The sequence below is a fragment of the Zalophus californianus genome, chromosome 4 (genome assembly GCF_009762305.2).
Source record: "Zalophus californianus isolate mZalCal1 chromosome 4, mZalCal1.pri.v2, whole genome shotgun sequence".
NCBI lineage: Eukaryota > Metazoa > Chordata > Mammalia > Carnivora > Otariidae > Zalophus > Zalophus californianus.
In genome coordinates this window covers 96619037-96645495 of record NC_045598.1, presented here as the reverse complement: position 1 = coordinate 96645495, position 26459 = coordinate 96619037, and the positions used below count along the sequence as shown (strand labels likewise).

Sequence of the window (26459 nt, the reverse complement as noted above, 5' to 3'; positions counted from 1 at the left end):
GTAGAGCCCAATGTGGGGCTTGAACTCACAACCCTGAGATCAAGACCCGAGCTGAGATCAAGAGTCAGACACTTAACTGACTGAACCACCCAGATGCCCCTTTTATTATTTCACATTGTTCCTGAAAACTCTTCAGTGGTTCCCCAGTGCTATAATGATTACATTCAAAACCCTTAGCATGGTATGATTTTTGCCTCAGTTTCCTCCCTATCTCTTGGCAGGCACCTTTTCAAACTCTATCCTTCAGTCCCAACCATACTGAAGCAATTGCAATCCCACAAGTGGGTCATGAATTCTTGAAAATCGTGCATTTATGAAAAAGGGCTTGGGCCCTGAAACGGATTGGTATGTAAGCCTTTGAATTTGGTCCCCGGCTCTTTCTTTCTGCTCAGGCATTCTTCACATGGGGTTTTGTTCTGCTTGTCCCTAATGTTACAGCAATGATGGATTTGCACCCACCAGCTTTTTTTTTTATTCCAGACAGGAAGAAGATGGACAAAAGGCAGAACACATGCCAGGTAAGCTGACCTCTTTTAAAAGAGCTTTTATAGACATGCCACCCAGCAATCTTGTTTATATCCCATTGGCCAGACTGTGCTGCGTGGAAGTTTAGCAAATACAGTTTTCTGGCTGAGCACACTAGTGCCCAAACCCAAAAAAGGGCTTTATTAATAAGAGAAAAAGGGGAAATGGCTTTTGAGTAGACAACCACAAAGGGAATAGGAAAATTGGAGGGAAGCCTATCAAGGTAAGAATCACTGAAGGAGAAGCAGGATTGGGGAAGGAAATGTTTGGTTTGGATATATCAGTTTGTAGATACCACTGGGGAATCCAGGTGGAAATGTCACCAAAAAAATTGGAAAAGAATGAAAAATTGTTTTGGTTCAGTAACAGCGTTGTAATGTGTTCTGATGTCATTGGTTAAAAGGAGGTGATGACCATAAAGCTGAGCAGGAAAATATTCAGTTTTGCCAACAAAGAGGCTTGTCCCAATTTTTAACAGGAAATAGTGGTAAAAAGATCAGTCGGCATCCATTCAGTCTATTCCAAATCTGAAGTTCCAACCTCTGCTACTGTCTTTTTTCTTTTTTTTAAAGATTTTATTGATTTATTTGTCGGGGAAGGCGAGAGAGCACAAGCTGGGGGAGTGGGTGAGGGAGAAGCAGGCTCCCTGCCGAGTAGGGAGCCCCATGCGGGACTCGATTCCAGGACCCTGGGATCATGACCTGGGCCGAAGGCAGACGCTTAATGACTGAGCCACCCAGACATCCCTCTGCTGTCTTTAATAAAAACTGTTACAGGGGCGCCTAGGTGGTACAGTCGGTTGAGCATCAGACTCTTGGTTTCGGCCTGGGTCGTGAGATGGAGCCCCTCATCTCCACGCTCAGCGGGAAGTTGGCTGGGTTTTCTCTCTCCCTCTGCTCCCCCCCTCCTCAAATAAATAATCTTTTTTTTAAAATTAGAAGATAAAAACTGTTACAATCGATACATGCTGAATCCAGGAAAAAGTTTCTTTGCCTAGAAGTGATTAGCACATAATTAGCCATAGCAAAGACTCTGTGTTATTATGGAAAGATCATGATATTTTGGTTCAGAGAGCCTCAGGTTTGCCATTTGTGAGCAGGGTGGCTCAGCAGAATGGTTTTCTCATTTGGGAAGCAGGGATAAAATACTTCTAAGATTGTAACTAGGATCAAATAGATAACGCCTGAAAAATGCTCTATGTACTATAAAATGTTATGTAAAAGAAAGATATTTTTCCTTTTGTAACAATTTGCAGAGTAGGGTAACTGAGCACTCCAGATGGCAGTTGACTTTTCTCTAAGAGTTGAAGTTAAGTTCACTACCTAACTGATTAAATAAATTCTGTCGGGTGAATTTCTGTTAAATCGAGGGTATTTCTAATGAAAGTGTGTGCATGCATACACGTGTGTGTGTGTGTGTGTGTGTGTGTGTGTGTGTGTTGCGAACTCGACGAATACACCAGCATATTCATTAACTACAGAAAGCTTTTCTCATGACTGAAATCCTGAGAATGTGGGCATCCACAGCCTGGAAGAGTCCCCTGTATTTCACCGGGGGAAAAAATAATCACCAGTGGTCGGGGCACGCAAGAGAGCTACACTTGAGGAGAATCCAATCCGTAGGAAGATTTAGAAAGTAATGAAGTGCAGTTCCTGACCTAAGCACATATTGTCTCTGAAATCCCTGAGTAAAGACCGGAGGCTTCACCTGTTTTTCACTGTCAATTGCCTCAAGCTATAAATAGGTCTAAGCCTCATCTCTCTCCTTTTAGCAGAGAAGAGTCGGATTACAGGTGCAAAGCAAAATCACAAAATGAGTGTCAGGGTATTTTATACTGTCAGGCAGTCATCCCCACAGCCTCCACTCTCCTCCTTTCTACTGTGCTATCCTAGAATCCTGGACCCCGGCAACAATGCCTCTGTTGAAACTTGCAGGTAGGTGTGCAAAAGTGTTTGGAGAGCTCGATTCTTTTAAATGCAACCATTCCTTTAAGTATCTTGTCAGCTTTGATGATCCTTTCTTTAGGGTCAGAGTAGCTTTGATAATACTTTTCAGGAAGAAGCAAGGCATGATTTTCAAGGATTTTTTTCTTTTTAGTTTTGGAAGGGAGGTAATTTCCTAAAACTGTATCATGTGGTAGCATCTTGGATGATCCCAGTTTGGAAACTGTGGAAGATATTTAAAATCGACTCTGATCATTTAAACAAAGCTGGTGCCGTCACCTTTCTGAGAGGGGTCCCCTACAATGTCTCTAGCTAGAGGATTAGTTGACAACCACGAGCATAGTGGAAATATTAACCCAATCACAATCCAGGTTTGTACACATAGTAATTTTTAGAATAATAATGTTTTCATTACAAAAGAAATACATGTCTCCTATGAAATAAGAAAGAGAAATTACACTGAAAATAAAAGTAATAACACTCATGTAGAGAACGCAGAACATTTAGGAAAGTAGTAGTAAGAAAAAAACAGTCACCATCCCATCATCCAAAGATACCACTTTTCACATGTCAATTTATTTTCTATGCAAATTTAAAGAATTTTTAAAAGCATTGTTATGATTATTTCATACATGTCACTTTATATCCTGCCATTTTTTGGCTTAACACTATGACTTAATCATTTACCATAGTTTTTTAAACTCTTCCTAAACATCATTTTGAATGGCTGTGTAATATTCTAATTTTCTTAACTAATCCCTTAGGTTCTTTACAGTTTGGGTAAGTATAATTATACTCTGGGAACAATATTTGCCCCTAAAGCTTTTTCCGTTTTTAAGAATGAAAATCAGTAGGATAGATTCTCAGTAATGGCTGTTTGGTAGGTGTTACTAAATTGTTTACCAGATGTGCTTTTTTGTAAGCATTGTAAGAGAGTTTCCATTTCTCTAGATCAGATTTCTTTAAAATCACATTTTACAAAGGGTACCTCTTTAAGATTATAAACATAAATTTAAAGAGCCATATTAGAAAGGAAAAAAAAAGAAAGGGATGTGTACTGGCCATATTCCTAGGGGTTTCAATGGCAGCAAATTGTAGGTAAATGGAAGAATGAACTATAATATCACATTCCACCACACTCCTTTCTTGTACAGTCTACACCTTTCTATTCCAAAGCACCGATTAACAGCCACTATGATTTCTGAAAGTTGTTTATATATTTTATCTTGTTTTATTTTACTTCGTACAGCTAAAGAAAAACGTGAGTATTTTGAACTATTTTTCCTGCTATTTGCCAAAGGATCAATTAAAAAATACTATTCATTAATTCAGAAACATGAGTATTTTTCAGCAGTGTTTATTAAATGATACCATTGAAAGCCAACAAAGATTAATAATGACCAGGGGTGCCTGGGTGGCTCAGTCGGTTAAGCGTCTGCCTTCATTCAGCTCAGGTCATGATCCCGGGATCCTGGGATTGCGCTCCGTGTAGAGCTCCCTCCTCAGTGGGGAGTCGGCTTCTCCCTCTGCCCCTCCCCCTGCTTGTGCTCTCTCTCTCTCAAATAAATAAATAAAATCTTTTTTTAAAAAGATTAATAGTGACCATAGATATTCCATAGCATTGCAAATGAACTCATGGATTTTCTGGACTCCAAAAAACCCCCATTTTTTAAAGAGAATTTCATGGGGCGTTTATTTGATGTTTTAAAATAAACTGATGTTCGGGGCGCCTGGGTGGCTCAGTCGTTAAGCGTCTGCCTTCAGCTCAGGTCATGGTCCCAGGGTCCAGGGATCGAGCCCCGCATCGAGCCCCGCATCGGGCCCCGCATCGGGCCCCGCATCGGGCTCCCCGCTCCGCGGGAAACCTGCCTCTCCCTCTCCCACTCCCCCTCCTTTTGTTCCTGCTCTCACTGTCTCTCTCTGCCAAATAAATAAAATCTTTAAAAAAATAATAAAATACAATACAATAAAATAAAATAAAATAAAATAAAATAAAATAAAATAAATTGATGTTCTTCTTTAGATATAGATTAGCCAAGGGGGTCTATTGAGTCTTGCCTTAGGAAATCCTTAGCTCCAAAGTGAAACATTTCATGGTAAATTTTTGTGACCAGATAAAATAAAAATCTCACTTTAAATAGAACTGTAACTCTATGTTCCCCTCCATCTCAAATGAGACTTGTCCTTTAGTTGACGGGTAGTAGGTCTGCCTCGGAGTTCCTCTACGAGATGAGATATGGCGGACAAAACACCTATGACCTGTCTTTCCTACACACTCCTACAGCACTGCTGAGAAATAAGCATGCTTTTCTGGACTGTTGAGCGAAGAGGCAAGCATGTTATTCCTTTTCTCAAGAATCTTGCACTTCCCATGTTAATAATAATTCCCAACTTATTTATAGTACTGTGTAGTTTTTAAAGTATTTCTTGTTTAATCTTTATAACAGTTCTCTGAAGTTGATATTATTATTAGCATTCCCCTGTTATGATGATGAACACTGAGACTCCCTGTGATTATGTGGTTTGCCCAAGGCCATCCAGCCTCCACAGACACTTTTTCTCACTCCACTCCTAGTTCAGTGTTCTGGCTTCATCATTCTACTACTTGTTTCTATTCTCTTGTTGATTCTATATGTAAATGTAGATGTCCTATCCTCAAGATATTTCCATGCAGATGCTCCATTATTGCAAACGTAATATGCTCAAAAAAGAACTCAACAATTATCTATACAGATCCAAGGGAGTCATCTGTCCTTTATTCCATAAATTCAGACTGTCACCAAATCTTATCTCATCGTCTTTCGAAATACCAGTTTCACTCTTTCCTTCCCACAATCATCACCACTCCCTGAAATATTTTTGAAAGGCAGAGTTCTTGAATTAGGAGTCAAGTTTCAGCTGTGGTTGCGTGAAGTCAAAACAACTGGTTGATTCAGTGGAAGGAAACATCAACCATATAATTTGGGGGCATCATGTAAACCACTTCTTGACAGTAGAGTTTCTACTTTTCAACTGTCTATAGTGGCTTAGGGAGATGCAACCTTAATAAAAACAATAACGTTCAAAAATATGAAACAAATGGATATGTGCGGTCCTAGATAATGACTGCTTATTCCGGAAGAGCTGGATCTCGAGCAAGTAGGAGTTGGTTTCTGGGCATCCATTTCCCTGCTGTCCTTCCTGAGGCCTCCAGCAGCATTGCCACAGACCCACCATGACAAGCCAGTTACAGCCTCCTCCTCATCATCATCATCATAACCAGCTAGCCTATTTTTATTTGCCTTTCATGGTGCATGAAGCCTCTTCTAACTTCTGCTTGCCCTTCATCCTTGAGGCGTGTGTGCTTGCTTGTGATTCTCATGGAGGAATGATACTAATTTCTGGGGATCAGTTGGTAGCGGGGTGGGGAAGTATTCTCAGACCATCAAATGTATCTACTTAGAGTTCCATTTGGTCCTTTGTAGATTGTGGTACTTGTCAAAGAACTACTCCAGAGCATCCAAACACGGTTTTCAATTTCAGGCAGTGCCTGAGTTTAACGAAGCAAATAGACACCTGAAGTTTGGCCGGTAGAGTAGATTTCTGTTGTTCTCCTGTGATAAGCCAGATGTTGAGAGCAGGATGACCTGACAGTGTTGGCGAAGTTATGAATAGATTGCTATCATTTCCAATGTATGCTTCAGCCTAAACTAAGTCATATCATTTATCATTTCCTTAATAGCCCAGAGTCAACCCCAAATGCCACATAGCTGTCTGACCAATGCTACCAAGTTGCATTATTCAGTCTGAACTGGTGCTTTATCTTCTGTAAAGCATTTCCACATACATTACCATGACAGCTTATGAGTGAAGTCTTGTAGGTATTAGTCTTACCACTTTACAGATAAGGAAACTAAGACAGAGGAAGGTGAAGGTGTCGGTAAGTGCAGAACAGACACTTGAGCACGTTACACTTCCTTAGGTTAAATCTAAAAATGTGGCATTTTGGAGACTTGTATAGATACTGATGGGGCAGTATGCATGCAGTTTGCTCTGTCATCATATGAAGAATGTTCCATCTTCTCCTGTTGCTTCAAATAGCTAGCTGTTTGCCAGTCTCATTATTTGCTACCTGCTCTTTTCCGGAAATACCAAGAGATTTTAGAAGTGTAAGAGGTAATGATGAAACAACTGGGTATGTGGAAAATGCAATGGAACTTAACAGAAGAACAGATACTTAATGGCCATCACCACCCTCTATGATGAAATTCGTTCTCTTACACCCAGAGAGTCTTGGGGTTAGTCATTGCCAAGCAAAAAGTCACCCCTCTACCCATTCTAAGAATGGGAATATTAAAGGGTGCCTCAGTTGGAAGAGCATGCGACTCAATCTCGGGGTTTTGAGTTTGAGCCCCACATCGAGTGTAGTGATCACTTAAAATAAATAAATAAACTGAAAAAAAAGAAAGGATGGGCATATTAAAGCATGTAAAAGTAAAATTGGCTTTCTAAGGGTCATTCATTATGGAGGACCACGTGTCCACAAGAATTGGGACTCCCAACACTGGGTAGTAAATTTCAATGGCTCCCTTCCCCCACATACCAGCATATCCTCAAGTTTTCAGGATTTGAAATAATGTGTGAGAGAAACACAGTAGCTGCTCTATGAGGAAGAAAGACCCAAAGGACACATTTATTTCTCAGAACTACCTAGATCCCTGGTTCTCTTTAGGAAGAAAAACTCCAAGGACTGGCAATCCTATTCACATCTTCACAATCATCAGAAAAACTTCACCAATCTAATGAGAAGGACTATGTTGCATGATTACTATGAAGTCAGATTTAGCCCTGCCAGAAACAGGTGATCTTAGATTAAGTGCTAGTCCTGCAAGAAGCCAATCCCATCTTTAGGACCTCCTGAGATGTGCTGTGAGAATCTGACCTGTGTCTCTGAGAATGGATTTCCAAGCTACCCACCCAGAAACCTCTGAAGAGAGAGCAGGCATTGAGCTTCAACACGTTTCTGGGACACTGGTTAGGTATAGGGGAGCCATGCTCTCAGGGCAGTCCTTACACATAGCAGGAACTCTCTGATGACCTCTGACAAAGGGCTTAAATACTAACTCATGAAAACCTCTTTTAGAAATTGATGATGCATTACGTAGCTTTGCTGAAAAAGTGTTTGCCTCTGAAGTCAAAGATGAGGGAGGCCGTCATGAGATTTCCCCCTTTGATGTGGATGAAATCTGCCCAATTTCTCATCATGAGATGCAAGCACATATATTCCACCTGGAGGCCACGTCTACCTCTATAAAAGACAGGCGGTAAGCGGTGTAAGGGGAATGTTGGGGCAGATAGTTCACTGTGCCAGAGCTAAAAATTCTTCCCTCTCCCCAAGACCCCCCACCCCAGCACTGTATAAGCTAGGACAAGATTACCAATGACTCAAAAGAAGAGAACAGTAGACCTCCTGTGCTCATCGCATCTTCCTTCAGTTGAAACCTCCCTATCTACCCAAGCAAGAGGACGTGAGCTCTATGCAAATTGTTCCAAACCACTGTGGGCTGATGGCTGCTGGGTACATACTCAGCTTACACACCATGGTTCTAGAAACCAGAACACGAGAGCCTCATCTTCCGAGTTCGGTTCTAGCCAACTTTAGCATTGTGCTATCTGATAAGAATATTGCCCTCTGGTCAGGGTGACCTTCTCCAGGCCTCAGGGATACAGCCCTCCATTTCTGCCCTCCTGCCCTGGTCCTCCTTTTCATTTTATGTCTTTAAGGAAAGAACAACAATCCACCTTCTTGGGCATGCCCCATAGGACCTAATGTAAGTCTTGGGTTAAAGCAGAAACTCAATAAATACTCCTTGATCTGAGGAAGTAATGTTGATTAAGCAACTTATAAGTTCCATACACTAAATCTCACCAAATTCTTATAAGGTGGGCATTATTACACTACTTTTTCAAGAGTTTAAGCTCAAGGGCCTAAGAACAAGCACAAAAAGACACAGGTAGTAACTGACGTAGCCTGTGCTTATTATGGTACCCAGACTGCCCATCTGCCTGTGAAGGACAAGGTCATGCTGAAAGCCTTCTAGCATGTTCCCGAAGGCCCACTGTTCCAAGGGCTACCAGGAAGAAGGGAATACAGTCATGTGATACCTCTTCCCATATGGTTGGATCCTGTTTCTGACACCCCGCTGTCATTTTAATGTTCACCTTTTGTCCTCAAAATGAAATTGGACAGTGAAACCTCAATCTATCACAATGAGACTCCCAGTGAAGCCAAGGTTAACTCCTTTTATTTTTTCATTTCAAACCCAGAAAAAAACGTTACCATGGACGGAAGACCATTAACTTGTCCATTCCCCAAAGTGAAACATCTTCCACCAAACTGTCCCACATCAACGAATACATTTCTTCAACTCCAACCTACCAGACCGTGCCTGACTTCCAAAGAGTGCAGATCACTGGAGATTATGCCTCTGGGGTGAGTCCCTCCTTGCCCCTCAGATGCAGCTGCTGGGAAGACACAGCTTGATTGTTTCAGCTTCCTTGCCTTCGTCCCCTTCCCGCTGAGGAAGGTGTTAGTTAAGCCATGCTTTGTTATACTTCCTTATTGCCTCTCAGTACCAATATGCTAGACCTTCTATTTCTGTTTTGCTTTATCATCCCACATACTTTATCCTCCTTTTATCTCATTTGCTTGCACATGGAGAATACGTGGTAGAATGCAATGTGTGTTACGGAATACACTAGACAAATTTGGGCACAGGAGACGACGAGAACAGCTAGTGGGCTAGTCTCACTGAGGCTATCACAAAGTTGGACAGGGAGCCTTGGGAGGCACAGGGAGCTTTTGGGAAAAGATGGGCCCAGGGCAGCCCTAGACTAGAGAGAAGGGCTGCAGATAGCATAAACCAATCAAAGAAAACAGATGGGAAGAAAGAGAGGGAGATGAGAAGAGTGGAGAGCCCAGAGAAAAAAGGAAGATGAGAGGCTAGAAAATTCTAATGGGACTATTGTTTTTGTTTCACCAACAGTCATCTCCGATTTCATTACAGATGCTTACACAGTAGGTTATTGCCTGGAATAGACTCTAGTTATGCCACAGGGATAGTAAACTCATGTCACAAACAACTTGACCTGCCTGTCCTATCCAGAACAGTTGGGGACCTAATAAATCTCTGCCACGTGGACTTGCAGAATCAGCATCATATGGGTGAAACTGATGGTTAGCTATCAGTCTATGCTCCAAATATAGTTTTAATGACCCATCCTAAGCCCCCTTCTCATGTAACTGACCCCCTTAGGGTCAGTTCCAAGATACTTAAAAGTGACAGAGCAAGGAAACAAACATGATTCTGGTTTGTTCACTTTCTGTACGATAACATGGGTCCTCTGCAAATGGCAGGCGTTTTAGATAGTAAATAACTGAAAGCAGATGTTTAATAGAGAGAGGGAAAACAAAGATTGGAGACCTCTGGAGTTAAAAAAAGAAAGCCATAAAAATTAGGAGACAAACTTGATACCTCTGTACTTGGTAGGAATAAAAATAAAAAGAAGGAAGATGGGAGGGAGGATGTGAACCTTGTCCACAGAAGTCAGGGAGTAGCTGCTTCTCCTCTGAAAGCCGGAGGGCACCTGAAACCATGGCCTGGAGTCTTTGAAGAACCAGGTGCATTGCAGTACCTGTTGGCTGGATGTGGCTGAGCTGATGAGCAACACCCTACCGGGTTGTAGTCTATGCCCCATCGGTCTTCATCCTTGTAATTGAACAGAGAGGTAGGGGGATCAGGACTAAATTTCCAAGGCCATTAATCCCTGATAATCAATTGATTTCATTTAATCAGGTCTTACTGAGCACCTACTCTGTGCGAGGCATTGTGTGCTAAGTGCTGAAGACACCAAGGTGAATATCTTTTCCAGCTCTTATCCTAGAGAAGATAGACTGGTGGCCCATTATGTGGCAAAGGAACAAGCATGCCACATTAGAAGCAGACCCCTAGCTCTAGCACCTGAGCCAGACTTTCTTAGCCAAGGTCAGCAGGCCTTTAAAAAGAGTTCAACTGATTGGGATCAATATCTGGACCTCAAACACTGGGAACACTTACATTGGTCCCAGAAAGTCTGTGGGCTCTGATGATGAGCACTCAGCAATTTCAAGTTATGACTCCTTGGGTGTGCCAGGCTCAGCCAGGAGTCGGGGATGGCACATGGGAGAGGCCAGTTTAGGAAATTTCCGGCAGTTCTAAGAAAAGATTAGAATTCTGTTACTCCAGAATCTTGCTATTTTTAGCCATGGGTAAAATTCTCTTTGAAACCATCCAAAAGAGTGGAGTGCCTGGGTGTCGAAGTTGGTTAAGCATTCGACTCTTGGTTTTGGTTCAGGTCCTGATATCAGGGTCCTGGGATCAAGTCGCACGTCAGCTTTGTGCTCAGTGTGGAGTCTACTTAAAGATTCTCTCTTCTCCCTCTGCCCCTCCCTGCACACTCTCTTTCTCTCTAAAATAAATAGATAAATCTTCAAAAAAAGTTTAAAACCATCCAAAAGAATGGATGATGTTCTGATCCATCTATAGCTATAAAAGGCGGTGTGTGCATGACAGGGTTGGAGGGATGTGTGACACTTTATTCATCCCCAAATATTTCCTTCACTGACCAAAAAGTAGTTTGAATTCTCAAATTAGAGTGATGTCATCTTTCAGTTGAGATACTACTGTCTTTAGAAGCCCATACATAAAAACTCCGTATGTTACCTGGAAGGAAGAAAGTATTCTCCATGTTAGAATGGGATCTTTTAATCACATTTGCTAGATAATCACTGCTTTCTGGCAAAACCCCCAAACAAGCACGAGACTATATAAGCAAAGTCTTGAAGAACAGGTGAGTTTTAGTAGAAACGGAAGAGTTGGAAAAACTTCAGGACCTGCTCCCGGAGGAAGACCCAGGGCCCAAGTCAAGTAGGAAGCAGCCGTGTGGGCAGGCAAGGTTCAGCATGGGCAGCAACAACCAGGAGAGTGGGCTCGTACCAAAAACAAACTTAACCTGCTTCTTGGATTTTCACAGGAGCGACTCCTGATACTCTGACATTTTCTTGGCAGGTTACAGTTGAAGACTTCGAAATGGTTTGCAAAGGTCTATACAGAGCATTGTGTATACGGGAGAGGTATATGCAGAAGTCATTTCAGAGGTTCCCTAAAACCCCTTCCAAGTACTTGCGGCACATGGAGGGTGAGGCTTGGGTAGCAAATGAGAGCTTCTACCCAGGTAAGTAATTATCTTATGCAGTGTATGAAATAGATCTTTAGGTTTAACTACTAAATATCAAATATGCCCCTAGATTACAGTAGTCCCCCCCCGCCATCCATGGTTTCCATGGCTTGGCTTTCTGCGGTTTCAGTTACCTGAGGTCAGCTGAGGTCCATAAGCACATGATCCTCCTGATTTATTGTCACGTCTGTAGTGGCCTTATGCTACGTCACAATGCCTACATCAAGCACCTCACCTCCATCTCACGTAGGCATTTTATCATCTCACATGATTATAACAAGAAGGGTGAGTATAGGGCAATAAGATATTTTGAGAGGGGCACCTGAGGGCTCAGTTGGTTAAGCATCCAACTCTTGATTTCAGCTCAGGTCATGATCTCAGGGTCATGAGATTGAACCCCGTGTTAGGCTTTGTGCTCAGCGGGGAGTCTGCTTGAGATTCTCTCTCTCCTTCTCCCTCTGCCCCTCCCCCGTTCATGCTCATTCTCTCTCTCTCAAAATAAACAAATAAAATCTTTAAAAAAAAGAGACCATATTCACCTAACTTTTATTACAGTAAATTGTTATAATAGTTCTATTTTATTAATTAGTTGTTGTTAATCTCTTACTGTGCCTAATTCATACAAAAACAAGTAAGTTGATAGAGCAGTAACCCATTAATAGGTATGTAGGAAAAGACATAGTATGTACAGGGTTCGGTACTATCCACAGTCTCAGGCTTCCACTGGGGGTCTGGGAACATATCCCCTGTGGATAAGGAGGGACTAGTGTAGAAGTAATCCAGTCTAAAAATATCATACTCCTGGGCACCTGGGTGGCACAGTCGTTAAGTGTCTGCCTTCGGCTCAGGTCATGATCCCAGGGTCCTGGGATTGAGTCCCGCATCGGGCTCCCTGCTCTGCAAGAAGCCTGCTTCTCCCTTTCCCACTCCCCTTGCTTGTGTTCCTTCTCTCGTTCTGTCTCTCTCTGTCATATAAATAAATAAAATCTTTAAAAAAATAAAAAAAATAAAAAATAAAAATATCATACTCCTCTTTGACTCCACTGTCTCTCCTGCCCACGTGCACAATCATATGATTAAGTCTGTACACTATCTCTCAAAATCTCCCCTCTTTGCTATTCCCCAGACCCTAATTTAGGCCTATGTTTCTCCTTGTCTGGATTACTGCCATAGTTTCTGACCTACTCTGTTAAATTCTAATCTCACTCCCTTTCGGTTCATATTCACTTTAGTGCCAATTACTAAAACAGATCTGAACATGTCCTTCTCCTAACAAAAACCTTTCATTGCTGCTTATTACCTACAAAGTTAAGTCCAGTCTTTAGCCTGGCATTCAAGGCCTACCATCAGCTGGCCTCCTAACTACATTTTATTTATTGATTTTTGGTCTTGCACCTTCATCCTATTTATACATTTACCTTATCTACTCCACCTCTGTTCTGGTGGGAAGTATCTCCTGTCCTCCATTTGGTTCAGCCCTTTCCTGCCCCTGTACTGTTGTCATTCTGTGCCCTGTGCCTGAACAGGGGAACAGTTCACTTTTTCTCTGTATGTCCCAATGTCCAGATCCAACCTCATCCTTCAATGTGCAGCCCAGATACTCTCATTTCCTGTCTTCCTCTAACCTCTGGATAAATCTAAGCTATATGTTTTGACTTTCCATAGTACTTTATTTACATATCTCACTTTTTTACTTTCTGCCTTATATGAAGTTGAGTACCTATTTTCAATAATCAGATTTTAATAATTTCACAGATTTCTATTGTATAACAATATATTTCACCAATTCTTACTTTTAGTCATTTAGATTTCTGACTTTTAAAAATTTATTTCCAATAAGGCTACAATAAATGGCTTTATATAAAAATCTTTGTGTTGTTGCTGTACATCTTTCAGAATATACTTCTAGGATTGAAATTTCAAAGGAGGCAAATATTAAAGTGTTTCTGAACTTCAGATTGTTATATCATTAAAGATTTCCAGTTCTGCCACTTCTTCTTTATAATTCCTTTTAATATTAAAATCATATTAAACATGTATCCAGTTTGGTAATGCATCAAATCAGTTTACCTGCTTTCTATAATATCGACATTTAGGATATCTGTTTTGCCTTTGTTTCTTCTAAATTATGCTTTGCCTCTCTAGGATGTTTAAGTATAAAGATTCGAAAATTAAGATTTGACACAGTAACATATTGTTTCACGTTTCTCATGTTCCTTAGCTCCCAGTTTTGAATAGAAAATGTGTGAATTTTTCTTTCTATATTATTTTCCCCACACTGGCCATTAGTCATCACTTACAAACTGAAGACTTCCTGCTGCCTTGGGCACATACTTGTTTGAAGTAAAAGGCTAAGCGCGTTACAGGCCGTGACAGCACGGAATTTGTTCTTGGCTTTCTTAGGTTGAAATTGTTAGCACTGGAAAGAAGGGGACATTTACCCACAAAATCCCTTCTCAATTCCTTTGGCAGACATTGTAAAATCGTAGGTGCTTTAGGGCGCCTGGGTGGCTCAGTTGGTTAAGCGACTGCCTTCGGCTCAGGTCATGATCCTGGAGTCCCGGAATCGGGTCCCACATTGGGCTCCCTGCTCAGCAGGGAGTCAGCTTCTCCCTCTGACCCTCTTCCCTCTTGTGGTTTCTATCTCTCATTCTCTCTCTCAAATAAATAAATAAAATCTTTTAAAAAAAAAAGTAAAATCGTAGGTGCTTTAAAAGGTGGGTCATATAGTATAACAGGAACTATAATTCTTATAGTAAGAGTTTATTTTATATTTCCATTTATATTAAATCCAATCTAGGTGGAGCACAAAGGCTCTTTAGAGCAGTGAGACTATTCTGCATGATACTATAATGGTGGATATGTGTCATTATACATTTGTCAAAACCCATAGAATGTACAACCCTGAAAGTGAACTCTAAGGTGAACTATGGACTTTGGGTGGTTATGACCTGCCAGTGTATGTTCATCCATTTTAACAAACGTACCACTCTGGTGGAGGGTGTGGATAGTGGAGAAGGCAGTGCCTGTGTGGGGGTAGGAGTATATGGGAATTGTGGACTTGGTGTTCAATTTTGCTATGAACCTAAAACTGCTCTAAGATATAAAGTCTATTAAAAAATAACTGCTCTAAATTAAGACTTATAGAAAAGGTTGGTTTTATTAAGGAAAAGATCCAAATTCTACTTTTTGACTGTAGTTTGACTTTTATCTCTATGCAATTATCTCATAAGCTAATAAAATGTTCTAAACAGAAAACCTTTGATAACCTACTGTAGTAGATAAAATTATTTGTAAGTACTACATCAATTATGTGAACAGTACTTCTAAAGAGCTGGAAAATCATTCTTACGCTAGAAACAATTTTACAGTTATTTTACACTACTAATTTAGTCACCTTTGGAAAATAATATAAAAATAAACTTTAGCTTAGCCCTGGATAATTATAACCTATGACGTACAGGATTCCAGACGAATGAGATCTTACAGCATTTCATATTTTGGTTATTTTTATGCGGCCATTTACCTTACTTCTTGACCTATTACTCTGTGTTTTATTGAAAAAGTCTTTACCCCTCCTATGAAGAAAGGAGAAGACCCCTTCCGAACTGATGACCTCCCGGAAAACCTCGGTTATCATCTCAAAATGAAGGACGGTATAGTTTACGTCTATCCTAATGAGGCAGCAGCCAGTAAAGATGAGCCCAAGCCACTCCCTTATCTAAATATGGACACCTTCTTAGATGATATGAATTTTTTACTTGCTTTAATTGCCCAAGGACCTGTGTAAGTGTTTAATGATGGCTGACCTATTACTACTCCCACCACTACTTCTGCCACCACCCCCACTACTACCGCCACCTCCACTACTACTGCCACCACCACCCCAACTACTACCACCACACCCACTACTACCACCACCACCCCCACTACTATCCCCACCCCCACTACTACCGCCACCACCCGCGAATACTACTGCCACCACCACTACTACTGCCACCCCCACTACTACTGCCACTGCCACCACCCCAATACTGCCACCACCCCCAAAACTACCGCCACCACCCCCAATACTACCACCATCACCACTACTACCAACACCCCCACTACTACTGCCACCCCCTCTGCTACCAACACCCTCACTACTACCACCACCACCACCACCACTACTACCACCACCAACCCCAATACTACCGCCACCACCACCACTACTACTGCCACCACCACTACTACCGCCACCCCCACTACTACTACCGCCACCACCCCCAATACTGCCACCACCCCACTACTACCACCACCACCCCCAATACTACCGCCACTACTACTGCCACCCCCACTACTACCACCACCCCCAATACTGCCACCACCCCAATACTACCACCACCACCCCCAATACTACTGCCACCACCACCACTACTACCGCCACCCCCACTACTACTACCACCACCCCCAATACTACCGCCACCACCGCCACTACTACTGCCACCCCCACTACTACTGCCACCCCCACTACTACTGCCACCCCCACTACTACTACCGCCACCACCCCAATACTGCCACCACCCCAATACTACCACCACCACCCCCAATATTACTGCCACCACCCCTACTACTACTGCCACCCCCACCCCCAATACTACAACCCCCCAATACTACCGCCACCCCCACTACTACCGCCACCCCCACTACTACTACCAACACCACCCCCAATACTACCCCCACCCCCGCTACTATCACCACCCCCAATACTACAACCATCACCGCCACTACTACCACCCCCACTACTACCACCCCTACTACTACCCCCACCCCCACTACTACCACCATCACCACTACTACCACCACCACCACTACTACCGCCACCACCACTACTACTGCCACCACCCCAATACTACCACCATCACCCCCACTGCTACCCCCACCCCCACTACTACCACCACCACCACTACTACCGCCACCACCCCCAATACTACCACCACACCCACTCCTACCACCACCACCCCCAATATTACCACCACCCCCACTACTACCGCCACCCCCACTACTACTGCCACCCCCACTACTACCGCCACCACCCCCAATACTACCACCACACCCACTACTACCACCACCACCCCCAATATTACCACCACCCCCACTACTACCACCACCACCACTACTACCGCCACCACCACTACTACTGCCACCACCCCAATACTACCACCATCACCCCCACTGCTACCCCCACCCCCACTACTACCACCACCACCACTACTACCGCCACCACCCCCAATACTACCACCACACCCACTCCTACCACCACCACCCCCAATATTACCACCACCCCCACTACTACCGCCACCCCCACTACTACTGCCACCCCCACTACTACCGCCACCCCCACTACTACTACCACCACCACCACCACTACTGCCACCACTACTACTGCCACCCCCACTACTACCACCATCACCACCACTACTACCACCACCACTACTAGGACTACTACTACTCAGAGTAAGAATGAGTATTTACTAAGTACTTAGTATGTTCAAATACTATGTGAAACCCTTCATGTACATTATTTCCTCCCTCCTCACCATCATTCTCTGAGGTGGGTATTTTTATAATTGCAGTTTTATAAGCTGAGACTTTGATGAGTTAAGGAATGTGCCCAAAGTTACACAGCTGGCTGAGCCAGGATTCAAGCTCGAATCTGCCATCTCCAAAGCCAGGGCCCTTAGCCTTGAGCAACATCGTCTTACCTGGGTTTTATTATTATTATTATCATTATTATTATTTAAGTAATCCCTACACCCAATGTGGGGCTCTAACTCAGCCCGGAGATTAAGAGTCACATGCTCTTCCAACTGAGCCAGCCAGGTGCCCCTCTCCCCTGGCTTTTAAATGCCTTCCCAAATCCTCCTTCATTATTCTGTTCAACTTTGATAAAAAGATCGAGCTCCAGGAGCCCAATACTTTTCAAGTGAGATTAACTGCAAACTGAAATGTTTGTTCCAGTAATTGCTTCCTATAGGTAATAAGGGTCCTGATGGTTTTGAAATCGTGTCTATTTTCCTTAAGTGTCTGAATGTTTCAGAATTATGTGATTTAATTTTTCACAGTAAGACCTATACCCACCGGCGCCTGAAGTTCCTCTCCTCCAAGTTCCAGGTGCATGAGATGCTCAATGAGATGGATGAGTTAAAGGAGCTGAAGAACAACCCCCACCGAGATTTTTATAACTGCAGGAAGGTAAGCATTTTCACTGCTCAGAGGTCACTGCTGGGCAAAAACATTAACCCAATTGGTTCTTGAGTGGGACAAGAAAGATACTGTTTCTCAGATTTACTGTGAGATTCCTGCAGGTTCAGTGGACTTCGTGAACATAGATGAATTATTCTAAAAGGTTAAAATGCCATTTCTATTGTTTTCCACAGAAAGGTTTACCACATCCTTGCCGCACAAAAAGTTATGATGATCGTGAACAATAAAAACAACAAAAACTGCTATTTGAGGATTTGGAAGATCTTTATTCTAGTCCTTTCCCTTCTACTTCCTGACTCTAAGATTTTGGGGGAAGTGATTAAATAGTTCTGAGTTTCAGTTTCCTCATTTGTAAAATTGGGAAATACATCTGCTCAGTCCAGCTCACAAGAGGACTATGAGTATCAAATGCACTAAGGGCTATGGAAAGCTAATCAACTTAGAAACACTTCCAAGATGTGTTCTGACCATTTAAGTGATTGCAAGAAGTGGGGATAGATAATATACAAGCAGGTATTTGGGACCAAATCCTGGCTCAGCCACCTGTATAACATGGCTAAATTAATCTATCAAATTTCTAGCTTATAAAATAGTAATCATAAAAAAACCAACTCATAAATGCCATCACTGGGCCATGGCTTCATGATTTCCATCCTTCCTCCCTTCGGGGGTGAAAGCTGTGGTAACTACTTCATTTTGGGGGTGGAGAATGGTCCCCAAGAATTTTGTGTTGATCAAATGTAGGTAGCAAATTGGATGTACAGTTATCCAAGAGAAATGGGCATTATTATTACATCCACCTAACCTGTCACATTCTTGCAAGTGTACAAAGAGGTGCTATGGGTTCTTTTCTGCTGGGCCACGTTTACCAGCTGTCAAGTCATACCCCTCTATTTATTCCTTTCTCCTGCCTCAGTGGGGTGTGCAGACACCCTCTAACAGCAGCATGACCAAGGCTGATTGTTGGTTTTCTTTCTCTGAATGTACACACAGGTGGACACCCACATCCATGCAGCTGCTTGCATGAACCAGAAACATCTGCTGCGCTTTATTAAGAAATCTTACCATATTGATGCTGACAGAGTGGTCCATAGCACTAAGGAGAAAAATCTGACCCTAAAGGAACTTTTTGCCAAATTAAAAATGCATCCCTACGACCTGACTGTTGATTCTCTGGATGTTCATGCTGTAGGTTGAAAAAGATTATGTCAGTTTCATGCTCATACTGAGAACCCCACAGGCCTTTCTCCTACAAACTCCCCCCTTCTCAGAGCCCTCTTAACCATGCTGGCTGACCATGCTGGCTGAAAGCACCCACAGATAATTTTGAGGTTCACTCATTGTCACCTGTCCCAGATTCCATTCTTGGAGCCCAACCCCTCCCCCTGTTCCCAGGCCCCTGGTCCTGGTGGCCATTCCCTAGCTCTCTGTGTCCCATATGTCCCATTATACATATGTCCTGTGTATAATGATACACTTGTGCTCCTGTTTTCCTAATTCAGGGACGCCAGACCTTCCAGCGTTTTGATAAGTTCAATGACAAATACAATCCTGTAGGAGCAAGTGAACTACGAGACCTCTACCTAAAGACGGACAATTATATTGATGGAGAATATTTTGCCACTATCATCAAGGTGAGGAGGAACCAAGCAGATCTATGGTACCTGGCCTGGTTCTTGAGGAGGGAGAGGATGAGGGGGAGGAAGGGGAGGAAGGAGAGAAGAGAGGAGGAAGCAAGGAGGAAGGGAGGGAAAGGAGGGAGAAGAAGGAAGCAGGAAGTGTGCCATCCCTGGGGCCAAGCACCACAGAAATGAATGTAAGAATTTCTTTGGAAATGTCCACTCAAATGATTTTAAAAGACTTCTATTCCCAGGCTAGAGAAGCTGCGGGTGTGGCTTTGGGACTGACTAAGGACTCTTTTCGGGCTCTGGGAATTGTAAGCCTGGAAAGAGGTGGGATCAGAATCCACTCTCATCCTCATGGCATGAGCGCTAGGACACAGGAATGACATGGTGGACTTGGGAGATGTGTGTTTTCGAAAGTAGGAGGTATAAGAAAAACTGAATGTCTTTTTCAGGTGCTTAGATAGGATAGCTCATCATCCCTTGTCTGACTTTTTCACTCTCTAGACTCCTTTATGTCTTATCCGTCTCTTACTGATTAGATTCCCCTCATCTTTCAATTTTCTTAGATCTTTTTTTAAGATTTTATTTATCTATTAGAGAGAGAGAGCACCCACACGAGAGAGAGAGAGAGAGGGAGAGAGAGCAGGAACAGGGGCAGAGGGAGAGGGAGAAGCAGGCTCCCCACTGAGCAGGGATCCTGACGTGGGCAGGACTCAATCCCAGGACCCTGAGATCATGACCTGAGCCAAAGGCAGACGCTTAACAGACTGAGCCACCCAGGTGCCCCTCAATTTCCTTAGATCTTAACCTGAAATAGTTTCCCTCTGGCTTCCTTTCACACATGCTCTGTTCTTAGTACCTACCTCCACTCCTTAGACCCCACAGGTTTAGACCCCTGAGGGACTTGTGGGAATTCCTGGCTTTGGATTCCTCTCTTGGCTTTGCAGGAGGTAGGTGCAGACCTGGTGGAGGCCAAGTACCAGCACGCCGAGCCCCGCCTGTCAATCTACGGCCGCAGCCCTGATGAGTGGAGCAAACTGGCCAGCTGGTTTGTCCGTAACCGCATCTACTGCCCCAACATGACCTGGATGATCCAGGTCCCCAGGATCTAGTACGTACCTCCCCATCAGAGACCCTAAAGCCTGGCTTCATCCCACCTGTCAGACCTCCTCCACACAAACGAGGAATATGCAGTCACAATAACCTTTGTTATAGCGGCACTCAGAACCGGGTCCTGGGGGCTGGTTTTGTCCACTCCAGGTTCAGCACTCTTGACCAGAGACAGGAGTTAAGAAGATCATTTCAGTTCAGTTCTCCAACCAGGTTTTTTGTTTTTTGTTTTCTTTATTTTTTATTTATTTATTTTTAAATTTTTATTATTATGTTAATCACCATACATTACATCATTAGCTTTTGATGTAGTGTTCCATGATTCATTGTTTGTGCATAACACCCAGTGCTCCATTTATTTATTTTTAAAGATTTTATTTATTCATTTGAGACACAGATACAGAGAGAGAGAGAGAGAGCATGAGCAGGGAGAGAGGCAGAGGGGGAGGGAGAAGCAGGCTCCTTGCTGAGCCAGGAGCCCGGTGTGGGGCTCGATCCCAGGATCCTGGGATCGTGACCTGAGCCGAAGGCAGACGCTTAACCATCTGAGCCACCCAGGCACCCCTGGTTTTGTTTTTTTTAAAACACAGGACTTTATGCAGATCACAAAATAACTCACTGAGAATATTTAAAACTTAGCTAGGTTAAGAACTATGTATACTTTATTCTATTTTTTCTTTCTCTTGGTCTTCCTCTCTGTGCCCAGTTCATTCTTTCCCATTCTTATATGTACTGGGATGTAGCTTTCTTGTATCAGAACCTCTAATACCATCTGCCAATTGTCTCATTCACAGGTGCTCAAGTTCTCCATAATCATTGAGTATTTATCAAAGGTATTACTACCTGCTAATTACTCATTGCCCTCAGGGATGCTCAGTATCATTGATCTTTTGTTGAACTTAAGTGTTTATATATTTTCTGGCCACCTGCCCCTGTGTTCTGTGTGCTCCGGCAATGCAGGAGTTTTTTTTTCCTGTCTCTTTAGCCAAAAAAGTAGCTTTTCTGACTGGGGTAGAACTTCCTGTATTATATCCTTAGAGCAGAGAGACAGTAGCTGTGGTAGTTAGGAGCATGGACTCTGGACCTAGACTGGCAATACTTGAATCCTGGTTCTATTACTTATTAGCTGTGTGACGTTGGGCAAGTTTCATGAGCTCTCTGTGCTTTTGTTTCCTCATCTTTAAAACGGGAGCACCTGACTGGCTCAATCAGTAAAGCATGTGCCTCTTGATCTCTGGATGGTAAGTTCAAGTCCCACTTTGGGCATAGAGCTTGCTTAAAAAGATTTTTTTTTAGATAGGGTCATAATGGTACCTAACATATTGAGTTGTTATGAGGATTAAATTCACTAATATTTCTGGCCACTTAAAAGAGTGAATGGCATATACCGAGTGCTATATTAGAGTTCGTTAGATTGTCTCTGGCTACAGCATATCAGAAGAGTTCTTTTTTTTTTTTTTTAAGATTTTATTTACTTATTTGTCAGAGGGAGAGAGAGAGTGGCAGGCAGAGGGAGAAGCGGGTTCCCCGATAAGCAGGGAGCCCGATGAGGGGCTCGATCCCAGGACCCTGGGATCATGACCTAAGCTGAAGACAGACGCTTAACCGACTGACCACCTAGGCATCCCCAGAAGTGTTCTTAATAACTATTCCATGCTCACCATCTTATACCCACAAATAAATCACTGAATCTTTTGTGACATAGTTCCTATACTCTTCATCTTCTATTTGCACTTAGCTGTGAAGGTTAATATTTTTGCCACAGAGCGTTTGTAGAAGAGATGGGGACAACTGGTTCAGCAAGAAATTTGTATTCTAGGCCCATTCTAAACTGAATCCCTCTTTATGGTAACCAAAAAGAATGTACTTAGAATGGACACAATCTTTTCCTGAACAAGGCATTTGGCCCTCTGATTCTCTCATACAGGGGCTATCAATCCTAAAAATATTTTCCTCCTGAATTCTCTTTATTCTTGCCTCTAGTGATGTGTTTCGATCCAAGAATTTCCTTCCACACTTCGGAAAGATGCTGGAGAATGTTTTCATGCCAGTGTTTGAGGCCACCATCAACCCCCAGGCTCACCCAGACCTCAGTGTCTTCCTCAAGCATGTAAGCATGACCCATTAGGCCTTCCTGTCGCTATGCATGAACCAGGACTCCCACATAGCTGTAATTCATTTTTGTTGCTTCTCTCTGACGTTTGGTCCTTGCCTTTGGGAGCTGAAAGTTTGTCTGAGGACCGGGATCCTGCAGTTAGACTGACCCCGTTGCATGGCTCCCTGTTCCGGACAGATTACTGGCTTCGACAGTGTGGATGATGAGTCCAAACACAGTGGACACATGTTCTCCTCCAAGAGCCCCAAGCCCGAGGAGTGGACAATGGAAAAGAATCCATCTTACACCTACTATGCCTACTACATGTATGCAAACATTGCGGTGCTCAACAGCCTGAGAAAGTAAGTAGACGAGTATTGGAGCTAGAAGGAGAGGATTCTTTTTTTTTTTTTTTTAAGATTTTACTTATTTATCTGAGAGAGAGAGTACGAGAGCAGAGTAAGGGGCAGAGGGAGAAGCAAACTCCCCAACAAGCGGGGAACCCGATTGTGGGGCTCCATCCCAGGACCCTGGGATCATGACCTGAGCCAAAGGCAGATGCTTAACTGAGCCACCCAGGCGCCACAGGAGAAGGAGAAGATTCTATTTGACACACCTCTGCTCAGACATGGGCGCCCTGGGTGGTCATCCCACTGCACTGCTGGGATGCTTCTGACTGGCCCCAATCAGACCCTTCTTTCCCTTGTCTTTTTGTTTGGTTTCTTTCTTTATTTAGTAGCAGGAATGGACATTTTGGAGCCTTCCGTAACTTTCACAGTTCCTGAAATTCCACAGTTTAGGAATTGATACTAATCACTGTGCAATGTATTATAAAACTCCACGTTACCCTTCTTGATATACATGGGTAAGGAATAGAGGAATATTATGACAGGGTTTTCTGGAAACATTTCCCCCTCAAAAGCGTGAGCAGAAGAAATGAGAATATGGTGATATTGGTAAATTTCCTGTTGAAACTGAAGGTAATCAGATCTTGACTTTTCCTCCATACCCTCATATCCTTTGCTGCCTCTTTTTTTCAGAAGTCTGGGTTCAGGGAGAATTAAGATTATGATTTGGAATTGCCAGTCTTACTGAATCCTTTAGATGCCTCCACTCCCTTACAGACTGTTAATTTTTTTTTCTACCTGATTTTCTTGCAAATCACTCCATGCCCAGAATTGCTGCCAGGTCCTAGTCAGCCACCTGTGATTATACAGCAATTCCCTTTCCCTAGGGAACAAGGCATGAATACGTTCCTGTTCCGACCTCACTGTGGGGAAGCTGGGGCTCTCACCCACCTCATGACCGCGTTCATGACAGCAGATAATATCTCTCACGGCCTGAATTTAAAAAAGGTAAGTTGGAGGTTCTCTTTTGAATACTTTTTATATTGGAGCTAGAGGAGTAATTTTTTTTCCTTACCATTTTGTCACAAGTCATTATCAACACTGGCATCAAATGAAAGCGAGCAAAAAAGATTTTTGAGGTTATGATGTGCAGTTCATTTTACAGAGACCAGAGAAGTCAAAGGAGCCGCTCAAGATTACCTAGCCAGTTAGTGGCAGGGATGAATGAATGCAGGTCTTCAGGCTTCCATCTTAGAATTCTGACAAGGGATAATTCAGAGGCACTTGGCTTACCTTAAACTGGTTTTCACCAGATTTCTTGTTATAGCATGTTTTCAAACGCCTCTTGTGAGAGTCAGAACTTTCTCGTAGAGAGAAAAAAAAAAAACCAACTGTTTCAGGGTGAAGTCTCTTCTCTGAGACAGACCATCTGACTTAGGCAATTAAAACTCAAACATTTGGTTTGAGTCAATGCTTCTGAAAATTGATGATTCCAAATAAATTTATTCTAAATAGTATTTACATTTAAACACTATTATTCTTCTTTACTAAGGGATTTAAAGAACACATGATCATCTTGTTGAAAGCTAAAACTTGAAGTAGATCATGGGATTTTAACATTTCTAGTTTGTAGCCCTTTTTCAACACCCTTAAATATTGTTTTTCACTTTTTCTTTTCAGAGTCCTGTGTTACAGTACTTGTTTTTCTTAGCCCAGATTCCCATCGCTATGTCGCCATTAAGTAACAACAGCTTATTTCTAGAATATGCCAAAAATCCTTTTTTAGATTTCCTCCAAAAGGGACTAATGATCTCACTGTCGACAGATGACCCAATGCAATTCCACTTCACCAAGGTATGTATATGGAATCTTGAGTGATACAAGCATATTTGGCGGGACTGTTGTTGCCCATCCAGAATTTTATTTATTTATTTATTTATTTATTTATTTATTTATTTATTTGAGAGAGACTGAGCCAGCGAGAGAGAGAGAACATGAGCAGGGAGAAGAGCAGAGGGAGAGGGAGTAGCTGAGGGAGAGGGAGTAGCTGAGGAAGAGGGAGAAGCAGACTTCCCGCTGAGCAGGGAGCCCCCCATCGGGCTCCATCCTGGGACTCTGGGATCCTGAGCTGAGCCAAAGGCAGACACTTAACCAACTGAGCCACCCAGGTGCCCCTGTTGCCCAACTAGAATTTTAAAGTCAAATCGAGGGATTTCACTGTACTTTTTCTGCTGGGTGCATGTTATTATTTTTTTTAATACACTCTTTTTTTTTCTTCTTTCTTTTTTGCCTCATTTAAATAAATAATTCAAGGAGCCCCTAATGGAAGAATATGCAATTGCTGCACAAGTGTTCAAGCTGAGTACCTGTGATATGTGTGAAGTGGCAAGAAACAGTGTTCTGCAGTGTGGAATTTCTCATGAGGTAGACCTGTACTTGACAGCTTGCGCTTCTGCATATAGGATCTGGTAACAGTACTGAAAAGATCGTTGGGGAAACACATGTAGAAAAATTTTCCCACAAATCATATGCCGTTCCTGTGGACAGGGACTAGAAAGAAGCCTTCTTCCTCTCTGGCTATGCCGTTGGCAAGGCAAATAATACACACTTGACTTCTCAGCAGACCATGAACATTGAGGCACTGGATGAGTGCTTTTAATGGTTTATTTTTTCCTTTTGTCAGTAAGATAAGGAAGGAATATTTGTGGAAGATGTAATTATAGTTTATATCAGGATAAAAAGACAACAATCATTCTGCTTCCTTTTCTCTTACAGGAGAAAGCAAGCTTTCTGGGCAACAATTACCTTGAAGATGGCCCTATTGGAAATGATATCCGGAAGACAAATGTTGCCCAAATCCGCATGGCCTATCGCTATGAAACCTGGTGTTATGAACTTAATTTAATTGCTGAAGGCCTTAAATCAGGAGACTAAATTAAATAAACCAAATAATAATATGGGTGAGATTTTCACTGGAGAATATGAATAATAATAGTTACCAGTTATTGAATCTCTACTATAAGCCAAAGATTATACTAGATATTATTCCACTGACATTATTTCACTTAATCATTTTCACTTTATGAAGTAGATAATATTACCTTCATTTGGGGGAAGATGAGTAAACTGAAGTTAGTGAAGTTAATAACCTGCACAAGGACACATCTGTTGAGTGGTAGCAATGGGGACAAAGGCTTGTCTGACTCCAGAGTCTCCGTGACTTTCAGGCAAAACATTTGCTCACATTTGCTCATATTTTTGCCCCACCTTAAAAACTATTAATAACTAATAATAACTTGAGGCGGGGCAAAAA

At 42.6% G+C, this 26459-nt stretch overlaps 1 protein-coding gene across 1 annotated transcript; it reads left to right on the top strand.

Moving 5' to 3' along the window:
- The first annotated feature begins 2337 nt into the window (after window positions 1–2337).
- AMPD1 (adenosine monophosphate deaminase 1) lies at window positions 2338–26080 on the top strand. The gene is given in 17 exon segments (XM_027622697.1): window positions 2338–2373; window positions 2375–2459; window positions 3718–3729; window positions 7591–7771; window positions 8775–8940; window positions 11555–11720; window positions 15290–15509; window positions 17828–17957; window positions 18963–19157; window positions 19472–19603; window positions 20542–20705; window positions 22688–22814; window positions 22998–23161; window positions 24034–24154; window positions 24827–25000; window positions 25460–25570; window positions 25922–26080. Coding segments are annotated over 17 exon segments (2343 nt in total).
- Window positions 26081–26459: the final 379 nt, after the last annotated feature.